Below are 24,366 nucleotides of genomic sequence, written 5' to 3'. Positions count from 1 at the left end.
CCATCCTGGCTCGCCTGGAGTTTTTGGCAAACCTGAGTCCTAGAATGAGCAGATCTCAGCACCAACGCCCTATGCAGGACCTGCCTTCCAAAGGCGGTGGGCATGACGGAGCTGGGGAAAACATTTCTTTTTATTTATTTAGTGAACATTCTAGAGGTGAAGGAGGGACAGGGACAAGTCATCCTTCAAGTCAGATTCCACCGTGCCAGGGTGCAGGGGAGGTCCAGTCGTCTTCCTTGAGGCTGCTGGGCCAGAGGGTACCTCCATATCAACATCCCCAGAAATGAATCCGAAAGGAGCTGGAAGGAAGAACCCAGAGATATCTGAGGGCCCCATCAGGCCTGTTTCTGTAGGTAATAGTCCCAGCCGACTCAGACCATGTGTGTGTGTGTGTCTGTGAGTGCCTGTATGTGTGTCAGTGTGTCTGTCTGTGTGTGTGTCTGTGTGTGAGTGTGTCTGTGTGTATCTGTCTCTGTGTGTGTCTGTGCGTGGGTGTCTCTCTGTGTGTGTCTGTGTGTGTGTGCGTGGGTGTCTATGAGTGTATGTGTATGTCAGTGTGTCAGTGTGTGTGTCTCTATGTGTGTCTGTGTGTGTGTGTCTGTGCGTGGGTGTGTATGAGTGTATGCTTATGAGTGTCAGTGAGGGTGCATGTGCACTCATGTACATGTGTGGAGGCCAAAGAGCAACCTCAGGTGTGGTTCCTCAGGAGCCATCTACCTTGTTTTTGTTTTTTGGTTTTAGACAAAGTCTCTTGCTGGCACCAGGGAGCCCTGTGACCAGCCTGTCTCAGCCTCCCCAGCTTGGGTATTGCAAGCATATGCCACTACACTCAACTTCTGCTATAGACTCCAGGGATGAAACTCTGGTCCTCGTTACTGCATAGCATAGCAAGCTGTTCACCGACTAAGCTATTTCTCCAGTCCCTAAACTTTCTTTAAGCTTCTTTTAGCATCACCAGAAAACAAAAGGTTTCTGAATTTAGGGGTGTCAGAGCCAATGGAAAGAAATGGGAGCAATTTAGACACAGGTACAAGGAAAATAGGGTTCCAGTGCCAAGGTTGTGTGGGGCTGTTGTGGAGGAAGAGGAATTCCCTCGGAGAGGACTGATCCCAAGAGAGACCTATGTAGGTTCTGCCCTAGCCACAGCACTCTGATGGTAGCCACAATGGAGTCAGGAGCCTTCATCTCCATCCTTGTGGTTGAAAGAGGTGTGGGCCCAGCTGGGCCAATCAGAATCACTCTGGGAATTTGGAGTTGAGCTGAGACACCACTTAAGGGTCCCTGAAGTTCAATGAAACATAACATAAACTGTTGGGAGCCTGTGACACATGACGGCCCCGTGTCTGACAACCCAGAGGTTGCTGTTGTGCGTACGGAAGGTAGGCATGAAAGAGTAGAGAAGTAGGATTAATGGAGGTAGAGGTGGATTGGAGAAAGGGAGGAAAAGAGGGAGAGAGAGAGAGAGAGAGAGAGAGAGAGAGAGAGAGAGAGAGAGAAAGAGAGAGAGAGAGAGAAGAACATGCAGCTGCCTGGGTTTCTGCTAAGGTTCCTGCTCAACCCCGCTCTGTCCCTTTTTTTGAGTTGGTTTGTAAAATTCTCCAGAGTCACCATCCTTCCTCCTCATCAAAATCATCTTGCCTGTGAGATCAAGGGGCAGCGTTAGGGGCAAGTGTGCCAGACACGTCACGGGATGCTGACTCAGCACAAGGAAGGCTGTTCTCGCCGGACTGTTCAGTCATGACGTGGACTACCTCTGGAGAGGATGCATTTGTTCTGAACTGGAAGGAACCAGAAGACTGACAAATGCAGCCTTGGGAACACAGAGGGCCATCATCTGGAGGGGGGCTGGAACAGAAATCAGTAAGGTCCCTTCTGCTCTCAGGTAGAATTAGCTGCTTCTCTTGTGACATTTCTTTTGTCAGCTCTTCCTCTGGCATCCTTACACTGCTGAACAATGCCCCCCCCCCCAGCTCCTAGTGTATCTGGGTAATAGTGGGCTTCAGATCTGAAGCCCAGCAGGTACCAGGAGATGTTCACAGATGTTCTGGCCATTAGGAGTAATGTCTCTGAGGTTGCGCCAACCCCACGTATGGTTTGCAAACCCTGGAATCCTGTCATCTCCTGTCTTGATTCCCCAAGGTTGGCAGATTTCTCAGACACTGGCTTCACTACTTCTAAAAGAATCAGTGGAGGCCAGGAGACTCAGGACTTTCATGGCAAGACAGAGACATGGCGCTGTTCCAGCAGAGACTAGGGAGCCTTCCCTGCCTCCAACCTTGCTGCACAGCCGTTCCCCTTAAGAGTGCCTTACTTCATGAAATCTGGAGATTTGGCCATTGCATGTTCAAACTCGGAGAAGGACAGCATGTTGTCATTGTCCAGATCTGACTCGCTCAGGACCTGGCGGAAGGAAGAAGGTGGAGATAACCCCAGGAGATGGGTCTCCATAGAGACAGACAGTGTAAAGGCACTAGCGTATGGGAGGTGTCTCAGGGCCCCTGCCCCCTACAGAGTGGTGTGCACTAAGGTAGGGGTGCAGGAGGCATCCCGGGCTGGCCTTTTGGAAGGAGTCTCCTCAGCAGCCCCCAGCACCAATGTGGTAGTGAGGAGAGTGGTCCCCACTCACCCCATCAGCCAAACGCAGGTATGAGCCCCGCATTGGAAGAAACCCGAGTCAGGCAGGAAGTGACACCATTCAGCCCTGAAATCCTCAGGGGCTCTCACAGCCTGAGAGCTCATGGGCCTGTGCCCCATCTTAGGTTTTCAGGGCTGTGCCCATGCCTTGCTGAGCAATGTGAGCAGGGCAACGTTGTGATGTGTTCATCTCATGCTAAGCTGCTCTAGGCCCAGGGGCCCTCGGTGACCCCCGTCGGTGGGAGGCTCTCAGGTGGGAAGGAAGGAAGAGAGAAGGCCCGTACTGGAAGAACAGACTTCTGAAGCAGAGTTCTCTCCATTGTGTGCCCACTTCTCAGGCACCATGTGTTGCCCATCCCCGTGGTGGCTGCTGGCCGGGGAAGGGCAGGGAATATATGCTGCCTGCTCCAGGCTTGACCCTGGATCCCTTCCCAAGAAGGTGGCCTGGTATCCTGGAGCTCTGTGTGGTCACCGGGACCCTCGGGCCCCACTCTTCTGCTTCTGGATACACACGTGGTGCGTGACGTCCATCAGCAGATCCTCAGACACGTCGTCACTTTTCAGCAGCCTTAGCACAATTTTCTGGAGGTCTTCCTCGTCGATGAAGCCGTTCTCGTTAAAATCTGCAGAGAGGAGACAGAGGCTGAGTCCCTGAGACCAACTCCCATCAGCCTCTGGGAGGCCAAGGAGGGTCCACTTGCTCCGAGTGTGTCTAGAATCTGGGACATGAGGGGGCACAGCTCGCTGACTTGTGGGGGTGAGGTGTGAAGCAGCTGGACCAGCTGTAGACAAGTAAGGCAACAATAATAGCAATGATTATAGACATCAACTGTGCACCTACTGTGTGCTCGGATGTATTCTCCTTTAAGTCATTCGGTCCTCACTGTCCACTTTTTTATTGTCTTATTTTTGTCAAGAGTACACCAAGGTTCATGGGTGACATAGCTTGTCCGGACGTCCAGGAAATGGGAGGGCAAAGTTCAAACCCAGCTAGGCTGACCTAGCCACACACTCAAGTCTATGGTCAGAGTAGAAGAGTGAAAGGTGGCCTGGGTTTGGGACCAAAAGCCTTGGGCATCATCCCATGCTTCTGTCCCTGTGTGGTAGCTGCCTGAGGGATCTGGATGCAGGTCCTAGCTTCTCAGGGAAGTGCACAGAGGTTCTTGAAGCTTGCACAGCTAATGGGCTGGCTTCAAGAACTCCAGCTGTTTCCTCACTGAGTAGGGGGTTGGAGCAATGCTCCCTACAGCTTGGCATCCGAATTCTGAGGACAGTGCCCAGCACAGAGTGGAGTCTCAATGAATGAATGAATAAATGAATGAATGAATGTTCGACCTGGTAAGTGATGGGGACATGACTAAACTCCACCATTTTAACATTACAGGAAATCTGGGCTCTTTACCCCTCACGGCTATCTCTGTCACAGAAAGTTACCAATTTTTAGCTGGGCAGAGGATCATCCAAATAAAACAATTTCCCAGGCTCCCTTGCTGCAAGAGGTGGCCAAATGGCTAAGCTCTGCCCAGTGATGTATTAGCAGAAGAGGGCAAGTGACTTATGGGAAGGTCTTTGAGACAATGAGGTCACCATGGGACTAGAAGGCAAAGCAACAGGAAAGAGGCGCCTTGATCCTTAGTGTTACAGAGCCTTAGGACCACTGTGGACAACCACTTGTGGCTTCTCCACAAGATATATATTTAATCCCAGTTCATTATTTGAGCCTCCGTTTCCCTGTTTGTAAAATGGGTACAATAGTTGTACCTCTCCACTGTGAAGGTTAAATGAGAAATCCATAGCCATCCCTTGGAATGAGTCTAGAATACAGAAGACTCCTGTTAGCTGTAGCCAGGGCTTAATTCTCCATCAGGTGCTTCACTGTTACGTACTAAAAATGAAAACCTGAGAGGCTGTAACATCCCACCTTGAAGAATGGCCAACAGAGCTAGCCGGTCATTAGGGAAACTGAGGTCCAGATTCTGCTGGTACCGCAGAGTCCTTTTATGGCAGATCCAAGAACTATCTGCCCCCAAAGGCAGAAAGTGCATATGGAAGGTGAGGTACGTCCCTGACTGTATTTCCCGGTCTGTACTGGAGCCCTAGTCCGAGCTGATCTTGGGTGCTCTCCCTGCGCCGGACATGAATCAGCGGAGCAGGTGAAAGGGAGCATCCCGCCCCCAGGAGGCACCGAGCAGGCGCAGTGACACCACACTGTCGGTAAGAAACTCCTCCACAGCCTCTCCCCAAGCCCCTGCAGTGTGCCCAGGCATCCTATTGGCTTAGCTCCCATATGCAGAGACTACAGAAAATGATATGGTTTTGGTCCCAAGCCATCTGAAAACAGAATCATTTGCTAGAGTAAATGTAGTCCTGGATGGTTCCTGTCCTACGGGGATGCAAGGGCAGAGCAGTCTGGGAAAGGGTAGGGCCGGGGAGTCTGCACATTGGCTGGGTCCCAGTCTATGCTAACGCAGCCGTCTTAGAACTCACTGCCTGTGACCGACCCCTCGGGTGGGTGTGGGGGCCTCACACTGTAAGCTTAGAGAACTGGATTGGTTAAGGTTTAGCCTCCGAGCCCCTCCTAAACATGCTTGTCACGAAATGAGCTAAAGCTCATTGCTTGCAGACCAATATGGCAGCTTCAGTAGTTTCCCTAGGCTTCCTCCGCTGCCACGCCTAGCCACTGACATCCTTGACATTGGCTCGGGTCTCAGGAAGGTGTCGCAAAACCTGCAACTTGCTTTCTGCCCGAGAAGCCATAGCTGGTGCCACCTGGATTAGGAAGCTGACAATTGATAAATCTTCCTGAAGGTGTGGAGAGATGTGACATTGATCACACTGAGGCCAGAATATCCCTTGGGGCAGAAACTGGTGCCCAGGAGATGAGTTCCAGACCTCAAGGTGCTGTAGCCTTGCTGAGACATTCTCAAAGCAGTTCTTGTTCAAGATGACCCCGGGGTTCAGATGAACAAACACGGATGGCTTTCCCGTCTCCACGGCAGCCATGGGTGGCCGTATGACATCATTCTGGCCCCGGAAATATAAACTGAAGTATCTTGGTGGCGTTCCAAGAAAGCTTGGGAAGAGCTGACTTATTTGTGTCTTTGAATGTGGCTTTCACTTTTATTCTTCCCCCATTCCCTCCATACCACTCTCCCTGCCTGGAATAAAGATGAGAAGTCTGTGGGCACAGGAGGACAATAGGACAACAGTCTCATACCAGGACTTTACAGTTGAGGAAGCACAAAGGATTCTGGGCCCTTGCTTGCTTTCCGAAGTCATCAGTCCAGCTCTGGACTGCCTGACTCCAGACGCCCCCCCCCCCTCTGTCTCTCTCTGTCTCTGTCTCTGTCTCTCTCTCTCTCCTTTCATTTGTTTATTGTTTGTTTGTTTATAACCAGGGACACTGCTACCTGTAGCTGGATACAATCCTAACAGATACAGTAATACAGCCAGCTAGAGAAGGAGCCTCCAGAGCCTCCAAACCTGCCGGGGGCTTTGCAAAAGCCCGGAGGCCAGGAGATACCATTCCATCAAGTTGTTTCTTGCTTTGATTTAACTCCCAGGTGATTGGAGTATGCAGTCAGGTTTGGGAGGCAGGAGGCTAATGCATGGCTTTCTAGACTTTTCAGAGGCTGAGATTGGTGGGGGCACAAGGGGTGTATCTTGCTAAGATGGAGATTGATTCAGAGGTGTAAGTGGGGCCAGAGGATCCACATCTTTGGTCCCCTCCTGAACCTTACCCAGAGTCATCAGGTCAAGAGCATCAAGAGGTCTTTGGAGTTTCACAAGATCCACTACCATGACCATTACCAACACATTGGTCTCCTCTGTCTGCCTCTTTGCTCTTCCTTTTAATTCCCCTTCTTCCTTCCTTATGGGCTTACTTCAGACTTACTGGGCAGCTTCTGTGTACCAGGGACTAGGTGCAAGAACCCTGGAGTTCTGTCTCACACTAAGCTGACGGCTGCCTGTGGTCACAAATCGTCAGAACCCAAAGACAATTCTGATTTGTCTGGGTGTCCTGAATGCAGGCTGGGGCACGAGTCCCAGGCGTCTATTTATACTGAAGATTTAACTGAACTTTTGAAGGCTCTTTGTGCTTGTTGTCCTTGGGGAAGGGGAATAACTGTGTTAGGGGCTTGGAGACGGATGAAGACAGATACAAGGACACTGGGGTGGAGTGGAGTGTTGTTTGGTCTCTGACTTGACCCCAACCACTCAGTCTAACCTCTGAGGACTGAACATTCCCTTTTATAAAGCTAAGCAAAGTTGGCCCTGCGTCTAGAAGACGCTTGTGGGCATCTACTGTCCTGATGGGCTTTGGGGACTTTGTTTATTAGGCTCTGGAAACCATGGGTAGATGGTAGAGCACTCTTCCTCCTTCTTCCCCCTCCCTCCCTCCCTCCCTCTCTTCCTCTCTCCCTCCCTCCCTCCCTGCCTGCCTGCCTCCTTCTCTCCCTTCCTTCCCTCTTTCTGTCAAGGCAAGGCCTCAAGTACCTCAAGCTGGCCTTGAACTCACTAAGCGTGGGAGCATGACCTTGAACTTCTGCTTCTTCCAGCTTTCTCTCTTGAGTGCAGAGATTAGATTTCAGGCAAGAGACATAACACTCAGCTTTTTCTGTCTCTGAGAAATGTCTTCTGGGGCCATGTTTAGTCAGGAGACTCTGCTTTTCTTTTGGCCATAGGTGACTGGACAAGGCTGATCCTCCAACCACGGTATCAGGCTTCGCTGAGGCCTGAGCTGTTGTTCAGCGCCTGCTGAGAAACTGAAATTGTCGCCAGTTGCTCGGTGTAGGATCTATAGGCCATGTGGGTATGAGGGCAGTCATCTTTAGTTCATGGACACAGATGAATAAACCTCAAGTCAGGGAAGGAAGAGGTTTGCTCCGCAGCTGTGCAAAGAAGCTGCCTGGCTTTCTGGAAGCTACTTCACTCTATCCCAGGCCTTCCCTTCTTTCGTGGGGTCCGTACCTCTGTCTGTGGACATACTCCATATGAGACAGATGTCTGGAGCTGGAGTTGATAGTACTTGGCTTTTAATCCCAGTACTCTGGAAGTGGTGGCAGGAAGATCAAGACCTTCATGGTATCCTCAGTCTCACAATGAGTTTGAGGCTAGCCTGGACTACATCAATAATCCACACCTCTTGGTGTGGATGCTTTTGTAGAACCCTGGTGCTGTTTGGTGTGGCGGAGACTGTAACCCACTTCCAGCCAACAGAATTTGGCAGGCGTGATAGGATGGGTGTCACTTCCACGGCCAGGTCATGCCATGGAAGACCCCATTCTAACAGGAGACGATTAGAGGGCTGTTCCCTGCCCCCATTATCTTTGAAGACAAGTGGCCATGCTGGAAAGGCTATGTGACAAAAGGGTTGGGGTGTTCAGATGCTGAGGGCAGACTCCAGCTCCTAACCAGCACAAAGCTGGGGGTCAAAGGTTCATGAACACAAGAACTGTATTCTGCCAGCTGCTTGGCCAGATGGGAAGCAGCTTGGCCAGAACTTTGGGTGGAATTTTGCAAGACTTTAAGAGATGGGATCCTCTCTTATTCCAGCATTGGGAAGACAGGGACAGATAGATCTCTGTGACTTCCAGGCCAGCCAGGACTTCATAGTGAGACCCTGCCACAAAAAGAATAAAAAAAGCAGAAGAGGAAAGAGGAGGAGGAGGCAGGAGGAAGGGGGAGGGGGGAGTGGAGGAGGAAAGAAGGAAGAAGGATCAGATAAGCCAAGCCTGGATTCCTAACTGGCAGGCACCCTGAAGCCATAAAGTGTGGCACCATACACACACACACACACACACACACACACACACACACACCAGGCGGTCCTGCTGCACTGACAATATACAGCTGTGTGATTTCATTTTAGATTGAGATTCACTATGAATTTGTGTCTTGTACCAAATTTAAGATATTTAGGACCGTTAGTTCTTCAAATATCTTTTCTACCCTTTGCTTTTGAGACTCTAATTGGATCAACTGGATGCATATTCGACCTTTCTAACTCTGTCTGTCCCAAAGGCCGTGTTCTTTCATTCTCTCAATGTTTGCCCTCTGTTATTCAGATTTTTTCTCTGCCTCTGTCTTCAGATTGGTCCTTTCCTCTGTTATCTCAATCCTCCTGTGAAGTCCACCCAGGGAGTTTTGATTTCAGATGTGTGTTTTTGTGTTTGTTTGGCTTGTTTGGTAGTGGGGTACGAACCTAAAGGCTATTGCATACTAGGTGAGTGCTCTATCATTAAGCTACCCCCCAGCCCTCTAATTTTTTTATTTTGTAATATAGACTTGCTAACTTTTCCAGGTTAGCCTTGGATGCACTCTGTAGCTCAGGCAGACTTGGACCACGTGAGCCTCCTGCTGCAGTGTACCACACAGCTGGAATTACAGGCTGATGTTACTAGGCCCAGCTTCTTCTCAGAGTCGTATTTTTCTTTTACTTTCTTTCTCTCTCTCTCTTTTGTTTTAAAAAAGAGGAAAACATTTAATTGGGACACTTGTTTACAGTTTCAGAAGTTTAGTTCATTATCAGCATGGTGGGAGATGGTGGCATGCAGGCAGACATGGTGCTGGAGGAGCTGAGAATTCTACATCTTGATCCAAAGGCAACAGGAAGTGAACTGAGACACTGGGTTTGACTTGAGCATATACGAGACCTCAAAGCCCACCCCCACAGTGACACACTTCCTCTGACAAGATCATACCCACCTCAACAAAGCCACATCTCCTAATAGTGCCACTCCCTATGAGCTTATGGGGACATTCAAACTACCAAGCTCAACTCACTAATCTTCAAAATCCCGTAACAATATCATAATGCAAAATGCATTTAGTTCAACTTCAAAAGTCCCCATAGTCTATCACTGTCTCAGCAATGTTTTGAAGTTCAAAGTCTCTTCTGAGATTGATGAATCTCTTTACTGTAATCCCCTATAAAACCAAAATCAATGGAGAGATGGCTCAGTGGTTAAGAGCATTGCCTGCCTTCCCAAAGGTCCTGAATTCAATTCCCAGCAACCACATGGTGGCTCACAATCATCCGTAATGTGGTCTGGTGCCCTCTTTTGGCCTTCAGGCATACATGCAGACAGAATATTGTATACATAATAAATAAATAAATATTTAAAAAAAAACCCAAATCAAAAAGCAGATCACACACTTCCAACATATAATGGCACAGGATAGACATTATCATTCCAGAACACAGGGAAGGGAGCATGGTGAGGAAATATCAGACCAGAGCAAGACCAAAAACCAGCTGGGCAAACTCCAAACTCTGCGTCTCCATGCCTGATGTCATGCTCTTCAGATCTTCAACTCCTTTCAGCTTTGCTGACTACAACACACTTTTCTCTCTTAGGCTGGTGTAGCGCGCCATGGCGCTCTGCGCACCACGGCGCTGTCAGCTGTCATGTTCCGATGTAGCGCGCCACGGCGCTCTGCACGCCAGGCGCTTTGCGCACCTCGGCGCTGTCAGCTGTCATGTTCCGATGTAGCGCGCCACGGCGCTCTGCGCGCCAGGCGCTTTGCGCACCTCGGCGCTGTCAGCTGTCATGTTCACAGGGTCTGGCACTAAGCCCGTTGCCGCCATTTGCTAGTGTCCCTAGTAGTAAACAACTTCTGTGCACGCTCGCTACCGGCCCAAGAGTGGTTTGAATCCACCTATCAATTGCTCACACGTCTTGCTCACGCAATTGCATCAGTGTGGGCCGAGCCAATCAAGCAATGACACATCATAGGCGGACCAGGCACTGTATATTCTCCCCGCGCGGTCGGGCTCGGGGTCTTTTCGCCTCCATCTTATCTTTAGTCTTCTGCGCTCCAATAAAGTACGTTCCAAGAAGAATCCTGTCCCTGGTTCGTTCCCGGGTTTCGGCACCACTTGCGGCGTGCAACTCTGCCAGCAGAGAAGACAACCACAACAGGATTCTTCTTGGAACGTACTTTATTGGAGCGCAGAAGACTGAAGATAAGATGGAGGCGAAAAGACCCCGAGCCCGACCGCGCGGGGAGAATATACAGTGCCTGGTCCGCCTATGATGTGTCATTGCTTGATTGGCTCGGCCCACACTGATGCAATTGCGTGAGCAAGACGTGTGAGCAATTGATAGGTGGATTCAAACCACTCTTGGGCCGGTAGCGAGCGTGCACAGAAGTTGTTTACTACTAGGGACACTAGCAAATGGCGGCAACGGGCTTAGTGCCAGACCCTGTGAACATGACAGCTGACAGCGCCGAGGTGCGCAAAGCGCCTGGCGCGCAGAGCGCCGTGGCGCGCTACATCGGAACATGACAGCTGACAGCGCCGTGGTGCGCAGAGCGCCGTGGCACGCTACAGGCTGGGTCCACTCCCTGTTAGCAGCTCCTTTCAGCTGGTATCCTGTAGTTCTGGCATCTCCAACATCTTGGGGTCTCTAAGGCAATCCAGGCTTCACCTTCATAGCTTCACACAACGGCCTCTCTGGGCCTCCATTCAGGGACACCCCTAATGGAGGAATATTCCATTACCCCTTCCTTATATCCTTAAAACCAGATCCATGGGGCTGAAGCTGCCAAGTTCTGCTGCTTGCTGGGGCTAGAACACGGTCCCCTTGTTCAATTACATCTCGACCAGCTGTCTGTTTTCCTTCACTGCCTCCATAGCTGTATTTTTCTGATGAGCTTTCATATCTATTCATTGTGTGTGTGTGTGTGTGTGTGTGTGTGAGAGAGAGAGAGAGAGAGAGAGAGAGAGAGAGAGAGAGAGAGAGAGAGAGAGAGGATTTTCTTTTACTTTATTGGAAATGGTTGTTGTGATGGTCAATCTTATGTGTCAATTTGACCTGGCTGAGGAATGCCCAGATAAAGGCAGAAAAAAAAATTATTTCCTGGTGTGTCTATGAGAGAATTTCTGGAAGAGATTAGCATTTGAATCAGCAAACCGAATAAAGAAGGTCACATTGAAATGTGCAGGAGACAGTCCTTTCATGGCTGGGGGAGGGTGGTGGCCTCATGAAGCCTCACCCCTGAGTCAGGAACTATTGGCAGTTGTGTGGGGGGACTAGGAGTAACTTTCTTCAGTGGTGTAGCCACTGGTAAACTGCCCATGCGCCAGTAAACAACCCTTCAGCCACTCTTGTGTAAGCAACCCCAGTTAAATATGATGGATCTCTCTCTCTCTCTCTCTCTCTCTCTCTCACACACACACACACACACACACACACACACACACACACACCCATGGATGGAGGGGCTGGTAAGGAGGGGTACAGAGGGAGAGAAAGGAAAGAGGGTGAGGAGGTGAAATGACTATAATACATTGCATACAGGTCTGAAGTCATCAAAAAAATAAAAAAATAGGAGCTGGAGAGGCGGCTCATGTGTTTGGAGTGTGTACTGTTCTTGTAGGGGACCTGGTTTGGTTCTCAGTAACCACGCTGGGAGGCTTACAACCACCTAATCCAGGGGATCCAACACCCTCTTCTGGCCAACTTGAGTACTGTGTGTGTGCGCGCACACGTGTGCACACACACACAATCTTTTAAATACATTAAAAACAAATAAAAATTAAAAAACAAGATCACACCCATCATTGTGTGTTGGCATCATCCAGCCCAATAAGGGCCCAATAGCTGACAAACGGAGGTCGGAGGAGCTTTTCTGTCTCTGCTCTGTCCTTGGTCATTGGTGCTCTCGATTCTTGTGCCTTTGAACTGAATTAAATCACTGTCTTTCCTCGGGTGTCCCACTCACAGTAGATTGTGTGGTTGCTGGTTACCAGTGCCCCCCAAGTCAACCCCTATAGGTCCTTCTTTCTCTTTCTCCCTCCGCCCTTCCCTCTCTACCCCTGCATCCTTTTCCCTTCTCCTTCTCTTTCTCATTGCTTCTGTTTCTCTGAAGAGCTGATGACGGCGGTGATGGCGGCTGTTTTAAGACTCTATCAGTGAATTTCAGTATCTGGGTCATGTCAGAATCAGTCTTCCTTCTGGAGGCTGCAGCAAGATTTAAAGGAATTTTCTTGCATATCAGGTCACTTTGGGGTATTGTAAATGTCTCGGTGTAGAAAAGCGGAATTTTGTTCAGTTCTCCAAAACAGTGCTGACATTTTTGGTTTAATTCAGCCTGCAATCCTGTTGTTCAGGTTCTCCAGATTGGGGGGGCGGGGGCTTTTGTTTGTTTGTTTAGTTTGGGATCCAGTCTGGAGCCTTGTGTATTCTAGGCAAGCATTCTACCATCGAGCTATAACACTAGCCCTTGGCTTTTTAAGACAGGGTCTCACTATGTAGTCCTGTTTGTCTTCAAACTTGTAATCCTTCTGCCTCAGCCTTCTGATTTCCAGCATGTGTGCCACAATACCTAGCAAGTTTAGGTTTTCCTCGGCCTGCATGGTTCTGCTCACTGATGTCTGAGGACAGGAGGAGCCGGAGGGCCTACTTAAACAGAAAGGGCAGTGGTCATCCGTGCCAGTCTGCCTGTGCAAGCAAAGGAGTTTCCATGATGTACTCAGAGATGTTTATGGTCTGTTGGAAGGCGTCTCAGGATTTCTTTGGCTCTTTCCTTTCGGTTGCTTTGGAGAGGTCTGAGTATCCCACTGGGCTTCGGGGACAATACAGGGCAAAGGGCAGATATCAAAGCCATCACAGATCAACTCTCTAAAGTCCTTCACTCTCAAGATGAGAGAACAGGTTCTTGGGAAAATGAAAGACTCGTTCAAGACTAGGCAGCCACTGCAGGCAGAGCTGGCTCGGGTGCTCATGTCTCTCAAGTTCCCACCCAATCTTCTTCCTGCCGGACAAGCAATGTCTTCCCTTCTCGCTGGCTTGCCCAGAGAGAGATCACCAAACAGCCACATCGGTGACCCCAGTGCCCTTGGCTGGCGTTATGATTTGAACCTGAAACAGAACATTTGTTTCCCAGCTGCTGGCACTGCTTTGGGAGACGGTGAGACTTTTGGGAGGAGGAACCTAGCTGGGGAGGGCATGGATTTCTTAAGGGGCAGGACTAGAGGCTTACAGTACCACCCAGCACCCTGTGTCACCTCTGATTCCTCTTCCACCAACATGTAAGGAGGTGAGGAGTCTCAAACGCATGTGGCCTCTTGTCGCCCAACGTCCCTGCACGATGGACTCGGTGCCTTCAGACACTCTCAATAAATCCTCCTTCACCTAAGCTGCCTCTTGTCACATATGTTGGTGACAGCAATAATAAAGGCTACTTATATAGATGACATGGAAGGAAGGTCTATCAGCTGAGATTCCCAACCGGTTTTGTTATTTCACAGTATTTAAGAAACACAATATATACTCATAAAGACCAGATGAATCCCCATTATACCATACCATCAATGAGCTAACATTGCTGGATTTCACATGTGGCAGATTCTCTTTGACCGCTTCCTCCTCCCCACTCAGCACCCCAAACACCCCAACCAAGGTACCCACCATAGATGCGAAAGGCATATTCGATCTTCAGGCTGGGGCAGGCCTGCTCACTGAACACCGACGCCATGCCCAGGACATCTTCGAAAGAGAACACGCCATTGTGGGAGAACACCCTGCAGATTCGGTCTCTGAAAGGGTTGACCTGCGAGGGGAGCGAGGGAGACGAGGTCTATCAGGGTGCAGCTGTTGCTCCCCAAGCCCCTCCCACCTGCCATTAGCACTGTGTCTTGGGCCCAGGCAAAACGAACAAGCTCAGGAGTAAAGTAGGACCCTGGGTGTGACGGAGGAACCCAGGACCAGGGAGCCTGCTTGACATCACTCTGCTCGTCCATGTCTCCTCCTGCACATACATTCCAATGGCTTGTGTGTGTGTTTGTGTGTGTGTGTGTGTGTGGTGGGCACGTGCGTGTGTGGTTTTGGGTCATGTTATTGAAGATTTTTTTTTGGGCTATCAAATTTCCCTCCATTTTACATTTAAAACTCAGAAAATTTTAAAAAATGGATAAAGAATAAAAGAAAAGCCATCTATAACCGACTGCCCAGAGGTAACCAGTAGCCTTGCTTTAGCAGGCAGCAGACCTGGGTTTAATGCTGTGTCGTTAGTCAGGGAGCAGCTGTTGTACAGAGACACTCACCGACTATCCCTCAGAGTTAAAGATTTCTCTAAAGTACGGAGATAATAGTTATGCCGCCATGCGGGACTGACATGAGGAATGAGCAGAAGAATAACCCAGTGTCTGATAGAAAACTCAGCCAACGGGAGCTGCTAGTTTCTCCTTACCCACCACAGATGCCATAACCAATAGGGCAGTTTTCAAATGAGGTGCCCAGGCTGCAAATGAAGCTCAGCAGCAGAGCATTTGCCTAGCATGTGTGATGATGCCCTGGGTTCAGTCCCCACCCCACACACGCCTCCATGCCTCCACACATACGCACACATGCACACACACATACATGCCTCCACACCTACACACACACACACACACACACACATGCACACATACACAGAGTCCCAAATTACCAAGGGCCACTCTGTTTCCAACTCCGATTCCCTCAAACTGCCCTGACCTTAACATGTGAGCTCCCTCCTCTGCTGACATTCCTCCACGTGGGCTTGTGACATCCCAGCCACCATCGGCCAGTTTGGGTACAGCTCACTATTGCAGCTTGCGACTGTCCCTCCAGTCCCCAGGAATAGGCAGGTGGTGAGAGGACTTTCGGGGGCAGAGCTCATCAGAGTTTGTAATAGTTTAGATTATAATTGTCTCCCCAAAGCCTGTGTGTTATAGGTGTGGTCCCCAGGAAGCAGCGGAAGCTTTAAAAGGTAGATCCCATGAAAGGTGGTAAGACATCAGTGAGATGTGTCCTCAGAGAGGATCATGGGACTCCAGTTCTTCTTATTACCTTTGCTTCCCAGGTGCCACGAGGTGGGCAGCTTCCTTCTTTACATGTTGTGTTGTCTTGCAACAGACCCGAAGCAATGGGGACAATTGACCAAGGGCTAAACTACAAAGCTGTAATCCCCTTCTAACACGATCTGCTCCGGTGTTTTATTATAGTGACTGCTGATTCGTATAGAGTTCAGCAGGGAGGCACAGAGAAGGGTGTTTGGCAATCTTTAAAAGTAGCAAGTTCTTGTAGACCAGGCTGGCCTCAGACTCACAGAAATTCACCTGCCTCTACCTCCCACATGCTGGGATTAAAGGCGTGTGCCGTCATGGGAGAGGGGAGAAGGAGAGGAGAGAGGAAAGGAGGGAAGCGGGGGGGGGGGGGGGGGGGAGAAATAGCTCAAAAAAAAAAAACCCAGTTTTTTAAAAAAGTAGCAAGTTCATCTTTGACACGCCCTCCTTTCACTCTCTGGGGCTCCATCCATTCCCTCATCCCAGGATGCCTTTCCTCAGTAGCTCAGCGCCCCCCCCCCCCCACAGCAGATCTTATCAGACTCCCCCTCTCTATCTCTCTCATGCTTCAAAACAAACCCTAAAATAGCTCATACCTCCCTCAAATCCCTGTTCTTATATGTACCCTGACTAAGCCTCCTGACCCTGTAAGCCTTCAGAGCAGATGCAAGCATACAGTAGAGTCTAGCTCCCCCAAAGTTCTAATCAGCTGAAGTGGTTCTCTGGGTTTTGCTAGCTCTTTTCTATGACAAGGCATCTCTTTAGAGCCCCGTGTTTCATGCAAGCCTCTCTGCTTCAGCTGGACAATGACCTATCACGTGGCTTGAGCCAACTGCTAAGGATCTATACTAGTGGTTCTCAACCTGTGAGTCGTGACCCCTTAGTTGATCACCAAGACCATTGGAAAACACAAATATTTACATTACGATTCATAACAGTAGCCAAACTACAGTTATGAAGTAGCAACAAAATAATTTTATGGCTGGGTCAGCACACGAGTAAGAACTGTACTAAAGGGGCACAGCGTTAGGGGAGGTTGAGAACCCCACTCTTTGGAGCTCCCACCCGGATCAGCCAATGCTTAGCTCTCTTGCTTCAGGTCTTCAGTTTTGACATTTGGGATATTTTCTTTTTCTTTCCTTCTCCTAGAACTCAGCCATACATTTACCCATGTGGTTTTATTTTGTGCATCATTGTATTTGAGATGAGACATTGTGTGTCACTTCAGGTGGCTATGCAGCTCTCAAATTTTACTCAGCATAAAGGTCACTTGGGGTCACTCTTAAAAGCATGAATTCATGTTTGACAGTTGTAGCGCTTTATCTGTGCAAGATGAAGAACCAGCTATTCACCGTGACGCTTGTAGGTTCCGGTTCCGGTTTTGCACTGTGCATTTGAATATCTAAGAGGGTAGATCTTGTGGTAAGTGTTCTAAAAATTCAAGCCCAATATGGTGGTGCACACTTGTAATCCCAGCACTTGGGAAGCTGAGGGAGGAGAATTTGGGGGTCAGAGCCTACTAGCCTTGGCTACATAGGGAGTACCAGTCCAGCCAGGGATGTATAGCAAGACCTTGTCTCAAAAGCAAAACAAAACAGAGAACAATCTTCTAAAAATTATGAAGAGTGTGGTTGTCACATTATGGTGAGCACATGGTATATATTACATGCATATCACACATACTTTCACCTTCTGAGGCCTTGTGTCGAGGGTCTAGAGCTGAGGTCAGCATTGTAGAGTGAATTGTGTCCCTCCAAAATTCCTGTGTCAAAGTAGCAAATCACCACACCTCAGAATATGACTTCATTAGGAAGTAGAGATGTAGGTACAATTCCTGAGGTTGAAGGGACATTAACACAGAGGAAGGATCCTTATGACATACAATGTTGTCCTTATATGAAGGGACTGGACACATGTGTGTTCTCAGGGATTGCCACATGGAGACGGAGGCAGGCATCAGGGGGAAGCTTCTACAAGTCAAAGAATGAATGCCCAAGATCGCCAGCAACCCTTCAGAAGGTAGAGAGAGCCTGGAACTGACTCTTCGTCCCAGTCTTTGGAAGAAACTAACCCTGTCTACACACTCTTGGGCTTCCAGCCTTGGCAGTTAGGAGACAACATTTCTATTGTGTAAGTCACAGAGTGTGTGGTACGTAAGTAAATGAACGCACCAAACAGCGTGCTTTGTAAGCTCCTCAGGTCAAGGGAGCCTATATATACACACATATACATGTATATATATACACACACACATACATGTGCATCATAGGCATATACATATACATACGTATATAATGTATTATGGAGAAATATATATATATATATGTCATATACATGTTCCAGAAATGGCCATGATGCAAGGGAATCCAGGCTGACCCACCCAAAAAACCAAGCACACTTTAGGCTGGAGCTTCTGTTCTTTTACTTTAGCCCAGAAACACCTCCTATCTCTAATAGACACCGAGAGCTTGGCTTCATCAATTATGTGACCAAATGTTAGCTACCTTAACTCTTCTCGCAAATGGATATATGACTTCACAGGATTCCTGCAAGGAATCCATAACCAAAGGCAATGTTTGTAATGCAGACAGAAGTAAACAGAGAGAAAGTGCCAGCGGTGAGGTATTTTCCTACTTGAAATGCAGCTTTCCTAAACACGGAGAAAGCTCAAGAATCCAGGCAGACAAAACAAGATGTCCTTGCTTCAATTCTCTGAGCCTGTGCTCAGTCAGGCACAAGGCAGGTCACCATGCTCTCCAGCACCGCGCATTTCCAGCTAGGAAGAAGATGAAGTCTTCCTTCCCCTGGGGCCTCCTCCAGCGCTGGCCTTGGCTGGGAGTGAGGGGGTTGATGGTGGTGGGGTTGGGGTGGCGGGGGGTTCCTGGAAGATCAGTTTACTTTCCCTTTGACCCATCTCATTTGACTTACACACACACACACACACACACACACGGAGAGGGGAGGTTGGCAGTGTGGTATCCTCTAGGCAAAACAATCACCATCTTAATTAGGCCAGCTGTGCCTGTTTTCGAACAAGCATAGAGTTAGGGCCTGCTGGCTGCTGGGGTTTCCTCGGAGAAGCAGAAATTTAGGAGAGCAGGAACCCTCTTCTGAGACTCCAGCCATTCTTCCCAGCCCTTTGCATGCAATTCTATCCTAACAGCAAATGACCTAGGGGTCTTGGGGTGATGAGTGAAAGGGACCCCCCATCTGTGTGACTGTGGGGAAGCCATCATTCATGCTGGGTAAAGACTTTCTGGCATGGCAGGGTCATTCATGGTCCTTTAAGCAACCCCTCATCTGGACTCTGGAAGTCCACTAAACTCCTTGGTTCCTTAGGATGGACTTTTTGTTGTTGGGGCCTTATAAGGCGAGTGCATATGTTTATATCTTCCCAGAGAAGGAATTCTTGGAATATACATTCCCCCCTTAGACTGGAAACCCAGAGGTTGGTAGCTGACGACAGCAAGAATAATGGCATAGACACTGCAACCTTGGGAAATGCAGAGACGGTATTTCTGAAGACGAAGAGAAGGAACGGGTCTCACGCTGCCAAGCCTTTGTGAAATACTTAAAAGCACAGATGTTTCTAACTTGGATTTCTTAGGTTTTGATTTAACAATGAACTACATGAAGAGCCTTGTGTCTCTGAGCCACTAAAGAAGAAGCTGTCACAGAATAATAATAATAACATCATTTCTAGTTGTGTGTGGTGGTACAGGCCTGTCATTCCAGCACTGGGAAGGTTGAGGCAGGAGGACCATGAGTTCAAGGCTGACCTGGACTACATGGCAAAACCCAGTCTTAAATAACAAAAAGCAGGGGATGCAGAACTGGCTTAGTTAGTGGAGTGCTTGCCATGCAATCCTACGAACCTGAGTCTAGATTCCACAAAAGAACTCAGGGGTGGCAGAGCACATTTGTAATCTTAGTGCTAGGCAGTTGGGGACAGGAGGGTATTGGGAGCTCACTGGCCAGCCAGCCTAGCCGAATTGGTGGACTCCAAGTTCAATGAGAGTCTCTGTCTCAGAAAAAAAAAATTAGAATGGAGAGTAATTGAGGACTCCTGACATTGACCTCTGACCTATGCGTGCATACACACATGCACACACACACATACACAAACATGTACATGCATATACCCATCCCACACATACACACATGCATGCACACATAAACATGTATACACATATATACCATATACACATACGACACACACACACACTGCACCACTACTTATGGGTGAAATGGAGTGTAATCATTGATGGAAAGTCTGTCTATGACAGAAAGAAAAAAAGTGAATTGATGCTAATTTCCTTGGAGATTTTCTTCAGGGTACTGTGACCAGGACAGTAAGCCCAGACATTCAGAAATTGCAGCAGGAATCATTGATCTTGTTAGGTTTACTTTTCAGAGTTTTGTAGCAACACATACACTAGGCTCTGCGATCAGAGAAGCGTGACTGGGCATCTTTCCAACCACAGGGAGGCTTGCTGGCTGTCTCGAGACAGCGCTCTCAAAAGAGCCATACACCCATAGATGAGTTACATTTTTTCCCCTGCACAAACAAGTGTTTCACACTTGCTGACCTGTTATGATGACAAGTGGTGGTTGGCATTTTCTACCTTTTATTTTGCTAATAATATTTTATACTATTTGTAATGTATACGCAGCTATTGCTCACCAAGAGGAAATGCAACTTCATTTGACTACTCAAGAGAAATTAGGTGACTCATTGTAACGAGGATGCTTTTCCATTGTAACTGGCATTTTGGAGAGGCTGTTTTGAAGTGGCGTTTCAAAGTATGGTATTACCTATAAAAAGTGTTTACATGGACATACCTTTAAATATTAGAAACAGATTTTTTTCCTAACCTCTTTGAAATTTGCCCAAATAATGTAGGCTGATATTGAATCTGCTTATTTAAAAATATAAAACCGTGAAGCTTTCCAATTAGCTTGTAAAACCGCTGGCTGACATAAAGGAAGATGCACGACGCCTAGCTCCGTTCAATAAAAAGCCTTTAATTGGTAGATGGGGTTGAAAACTGAGTGCTGTGATTTAATACATGCAGTCCCATGATACCCTTCTCCTCTTTGAATCAGTTATGACAGCTATTAAAAATAAAACAAACTAGCTGTACCCCATAACTATGCACATTATGTGTCAATTAAAAAATGAGACAGCCAAGCCAGACCCAGCTCTCTACACAGCTCTATTTCAAAACATCACAATAAGTCTTTTACAGAAGCAGCAGGCAGGGGTCATGTAAGATGGCTCAGAGCAGACCGGGGTTTGCTGCTGAGCTTCGTGACCAGGACTCAATTCCCAGGACCCACATGAGGAAGGAGAGAACTACGAATCCCCTTCTGATCTCCACATGCACACGATAGTGCGCACACCCTCACACATGCACACACAGGATAAATGTTTTTTAAGTTATTTTTAATGTGTGAGAGTCCTGCCTGTGTGTGTGTCACATGTGTGCATTGCCCTCAGAGGCCAGAAGAGGACACTGGATCACCCAGAACTGGAGTTAGGGACTGTTGCGAGCCGCCATGTGGGTGTTGGGAACCGAACCCAGGTTCTCTGCAAGAGCAGCCAGTGCTCTTAACCACTGAGCCATCTCTCCAGCCCTCAAACTTCTTACTTTTAATAAAATCACATGGCTGGCTTTACTGGGTAGGGGAAGCACCAGAGCACAGAGCAAGGGGCACTGCTCTCCAGAGGGCAGCAAGGCAGATGTGAAGTTGAAGCCAAGGTAGGATGATGTCATCAGAGCAGCCTCTAAGAGTTGGGGACTGCCAATCCAGTCAACCCTGAAGCCTCATATACTAAAGAGACGCATGGATCCCTCCCTTTGACTATCAGACTATTGATGCAATTGGACCCCACGAAATTGGAATTTTCCCCAAGAATCTCATGCCAAGAGAGGGGAAAGGCTGAAGGTGGATGCCAAGCAGAGGAGGAAGCTATCTCTACCAGACCACACTTAAGGAGAGACTGGAGTCAAGACAAATGGTCAGTGATGGGCGGGAACACATCTTCGCTAGGACTTCTCAATTTGGCACATATACCTCTTGCTTTGAAGCTGAACCCTATGTCAGGACCCAGGAGATAGATGAGCTGGGTGCTGGTGGGGTGCTGGATGGCTTTGTTGCTCCTCTCAATGGAGCCACATTGAATAAATCTCCTTTTTCTGCTGTTACTTGCCTCTTTAGCTGGCCTCTTGCACACAGGTGTTGGAGTCTAGCTCCTTAAGGTTGCCATCCAGGGCCCAGGCTCTGATCCTAACAGCTACCGTACCACCAGCAGAGTATCCCATGCCTGCTTCTATTCCAACCAAAGGCAGCTTCCTTCTTTCCCAGGTTCCCTGCCTTTCTGTTTCCTGGAGGAATGGCCAGACACTGTGATGAAGTATCACTTATTATCCACATAGCTCCAAATGGAGTCTGGTGGAAATGGCCCTGCAGAGAGGCTTCTAAGTGCCTGGGGGGTGCAGCTGGCTCTCTACCTTGAGCTGAATGGCAGAAGACTAGGGACCCTTCAGCCCTAGTCCCCTGGGGCAGACAAGAACAGTCAGGAAGGCTCTGCGGAAGGGATTCTTCAACCATCCAAGGTCCCCACATCTTAAACGTGCCAGGTCCCTACAACTTAACCACCCCAGGCGCCCACAACTTAACCACCCCAGGTCCCCACAACTTAACCACCTCAGGTCCCCACAACTTAACCACCTCAGATCCCCACAACTTAACCACCCCAGGTCCCCACTCCTTCACCACCCCAGGTCCCCACTCCTTCACCACCCCAGGTCCCCACTCCTTCACCACCCCAGGTCCTGTTTAGCTACCACATTTCAGATTTCTTTTCTATTACTGTTAACAATCTGAAATCCAAACCCATACATTGGGATGCGTCCAGAGAGTTATCATCTGCCTTAAATTTCACACTCATTTAAAAATCCTTGTTCCTCTCAGGGAGGAAGGAAATGACAATTGACAAAGTAATGCTTCCATTTCAAGAATAACGTGTACCCGAGCTTGAAGGTGTTTGAACAAGGGGAGCATAAACATGTCAGCGCAGAAATTTATACAGGTAACTCAGCAGTGAAATCTCCTTTTTGCATGCTGAGACCAAGAAAGATGAAAACAAACCCAAATGCTGGCAGATTGTTTTTAACAGAAACTACAGTTTGTTGATAAAAAGATTGCAGTCTCTGCCCCCCCCCCAAAATTAAATAACGTATTTTTGTTGTTGTTGCTGTTTTCTTCTGTTTTGTTTTTAATAAGATCCTCTTAAAGTTACTGAATGAGAGATTTGATTTGAAGATGATGGTCAGGGGAAAAATATTTGGACTTAGATTAAAAATATCTCCTTGCCATTTCTCTAGCTAATGCCTAGTCAAAAAGAGCGTTTTACAGTCGCCGGAAAAAATGCTCATAAAATACGTCAGTGACTCAATAATGACATCATAGATACACTTGAATATTTTTTTTTTTTTTAAATCGAGACAGTGTTTTTTGGTGTAGCCCTGGCTGTCCTGGAACTTGCTCTGTAGATCAGGCTGGCCTCGAACTCACAGAGATCCTCCTGCCCCAGGTGTAAAAGCCTCTGCTGAGGAAAGGAGTGGCTGGAGTAACTGACAGGAAGGACACAGACATCACCCCTCAGTTTTGAATAGAGACCTCAGTTTACCTGAACAAGACCCCTAACATAGGAAGCTCTGCCCATAAGGTCCTACTCGGTCATACACATTTGAGTGGACAGCCTTTGGGGCCCGGGAGAAGGGTGAAAGTAAACTCTGTCTCAGTGTCTTTAACATATTTTTCCTGTATGTATCATAGTCATGGAAGGCTCAATAATGAGATACCAACTCTTCCCAAGTTGATCCATGATGTGACTACGGCTCTAATTGAAGCCCTTCCAGCTGCTGTTTCCATGAAAACTGACAAGCCGATTATTCTCCACGTGGAGAAGCAAGATAGAGTTCAGAACAGCAAAGACAGCTCTATGAGGTATGAAGACTGGGGCCAGAGCACTGGGAACTGAGACCGTGTGAGATCAATGTAAGAACAATGAACCAGGGCCAGATACAGACTTCAGTACCAGATGTGCAAAACCCCTGGTCCAGAAGGCTCTAGAATGCATCCAGGAGAAGGGGAGTCGGCAAGCCCCGGGGCCAGGTTGGTAGACAGTGACCTGGGGAAATGACGGATCTTGATCCCTACCTCACATAAAACTCAAAACCCGACCCAGGTTGAGCCATGATCTAATAGAAAGGACAAGTAGTCAAAATTCAGAAACATTTTTTTAAAACCCATAAAATCTTCTTAACCCTGAGGCAAAGATTGTTTAACAATATACAAAGGCACTAACCATAGGGGGACCGCCATAAATTTGAGTATACTAAAATTGAAAAATTATATTGTTCGAAAGGCATCATTACGGGAATAAAAGGGCAAGCGACAACAATCAATACGCACTTCAAGCCGTGAATGGATAAACAAGCAGAGACACAGCTAGAAGATGGAACGCGACTCGGAGAAAGGAAAAGCCATTGATGAACACCACAATGCCGAAGATCCTTCAATGGATTTCGCTGAGTGAAGGAAATCAGACTAAAAAGGCGACACATTGAGGCTGGCACAATGCCTGTAACTCTAGCGTTCAGGAGGCGGAAGCAGGAGGCTTAAGTATTCAGTGGGGCTCATCTGAGCCTACTAAGTGAAACCCAATCTCCAAAAGGAAGGAAGAAGGAAGGAAGGAAGGAAGGAAGGAAGGAAGGAAGGAAGGAAGGAAGGAAGGAAGAGGGGAGAGAAAGGTAGAAGAAAGAAGGGAGGGAGGGAGAGAGGCTGTATATTGAAGGAGTCTATTCTGGAAAATCCAGAACTATAGGAATGGAGAAACAGAA

At 48.2% G+C, this 24,366-nt stretch overlaps 1 protein-coding gene across 1 annotated transcript in view; it reads right to left on the bottom strand.

Moving 5' to 3' along the window:
• Positions 1–203: 203 nt before the first annotated feature.
• Positions 204–24,366, bottom strand: part of Cib4 (calcium and integrin binding family member 4) — a 66,544-nt gene continuing 42,381 nt past the window's right edge. Inside the window, exons 3-6 of the mRNA XM_057782103.1 lie at positions 14,055–14,196; positions 3,148–3,257; positions 2,312–2,400; positions 204–299 (exon numbers count right to left, since the gene is read on the bottom strand). Of these exons, the coding sequence (XP_057638086.1) occupies positions 269–299; positions 2,312–2,400; positions 3,148–3,257; positions 14,055–14,196 (372 nt within the window). The 3' untranslated portion in view covers positions 204–268. The remainder of the gene's footprint in view (positions 300–2,311; positions 2,401–3,147; positions 3,258–14,054; positions 14,197–24,366) is intronic.

This window comes from Chionomys nivalis, chromosome 1 (assembly GCF_950005125.1).
Source record: "Chionomys nivalis chromosome 1, mChiNiv1.1, whole genome shotgun sequence".
NCBI lineage: Eukaryota > Metazoa > Chordata > Mammalia > Rodentia > Cricetidae > Chionomys > Chionomys nivalis.
Note: the sequence above shows the minus strand (reverse complement) of the source record. Positions and strands in the feature narration are given on the sequence as shown.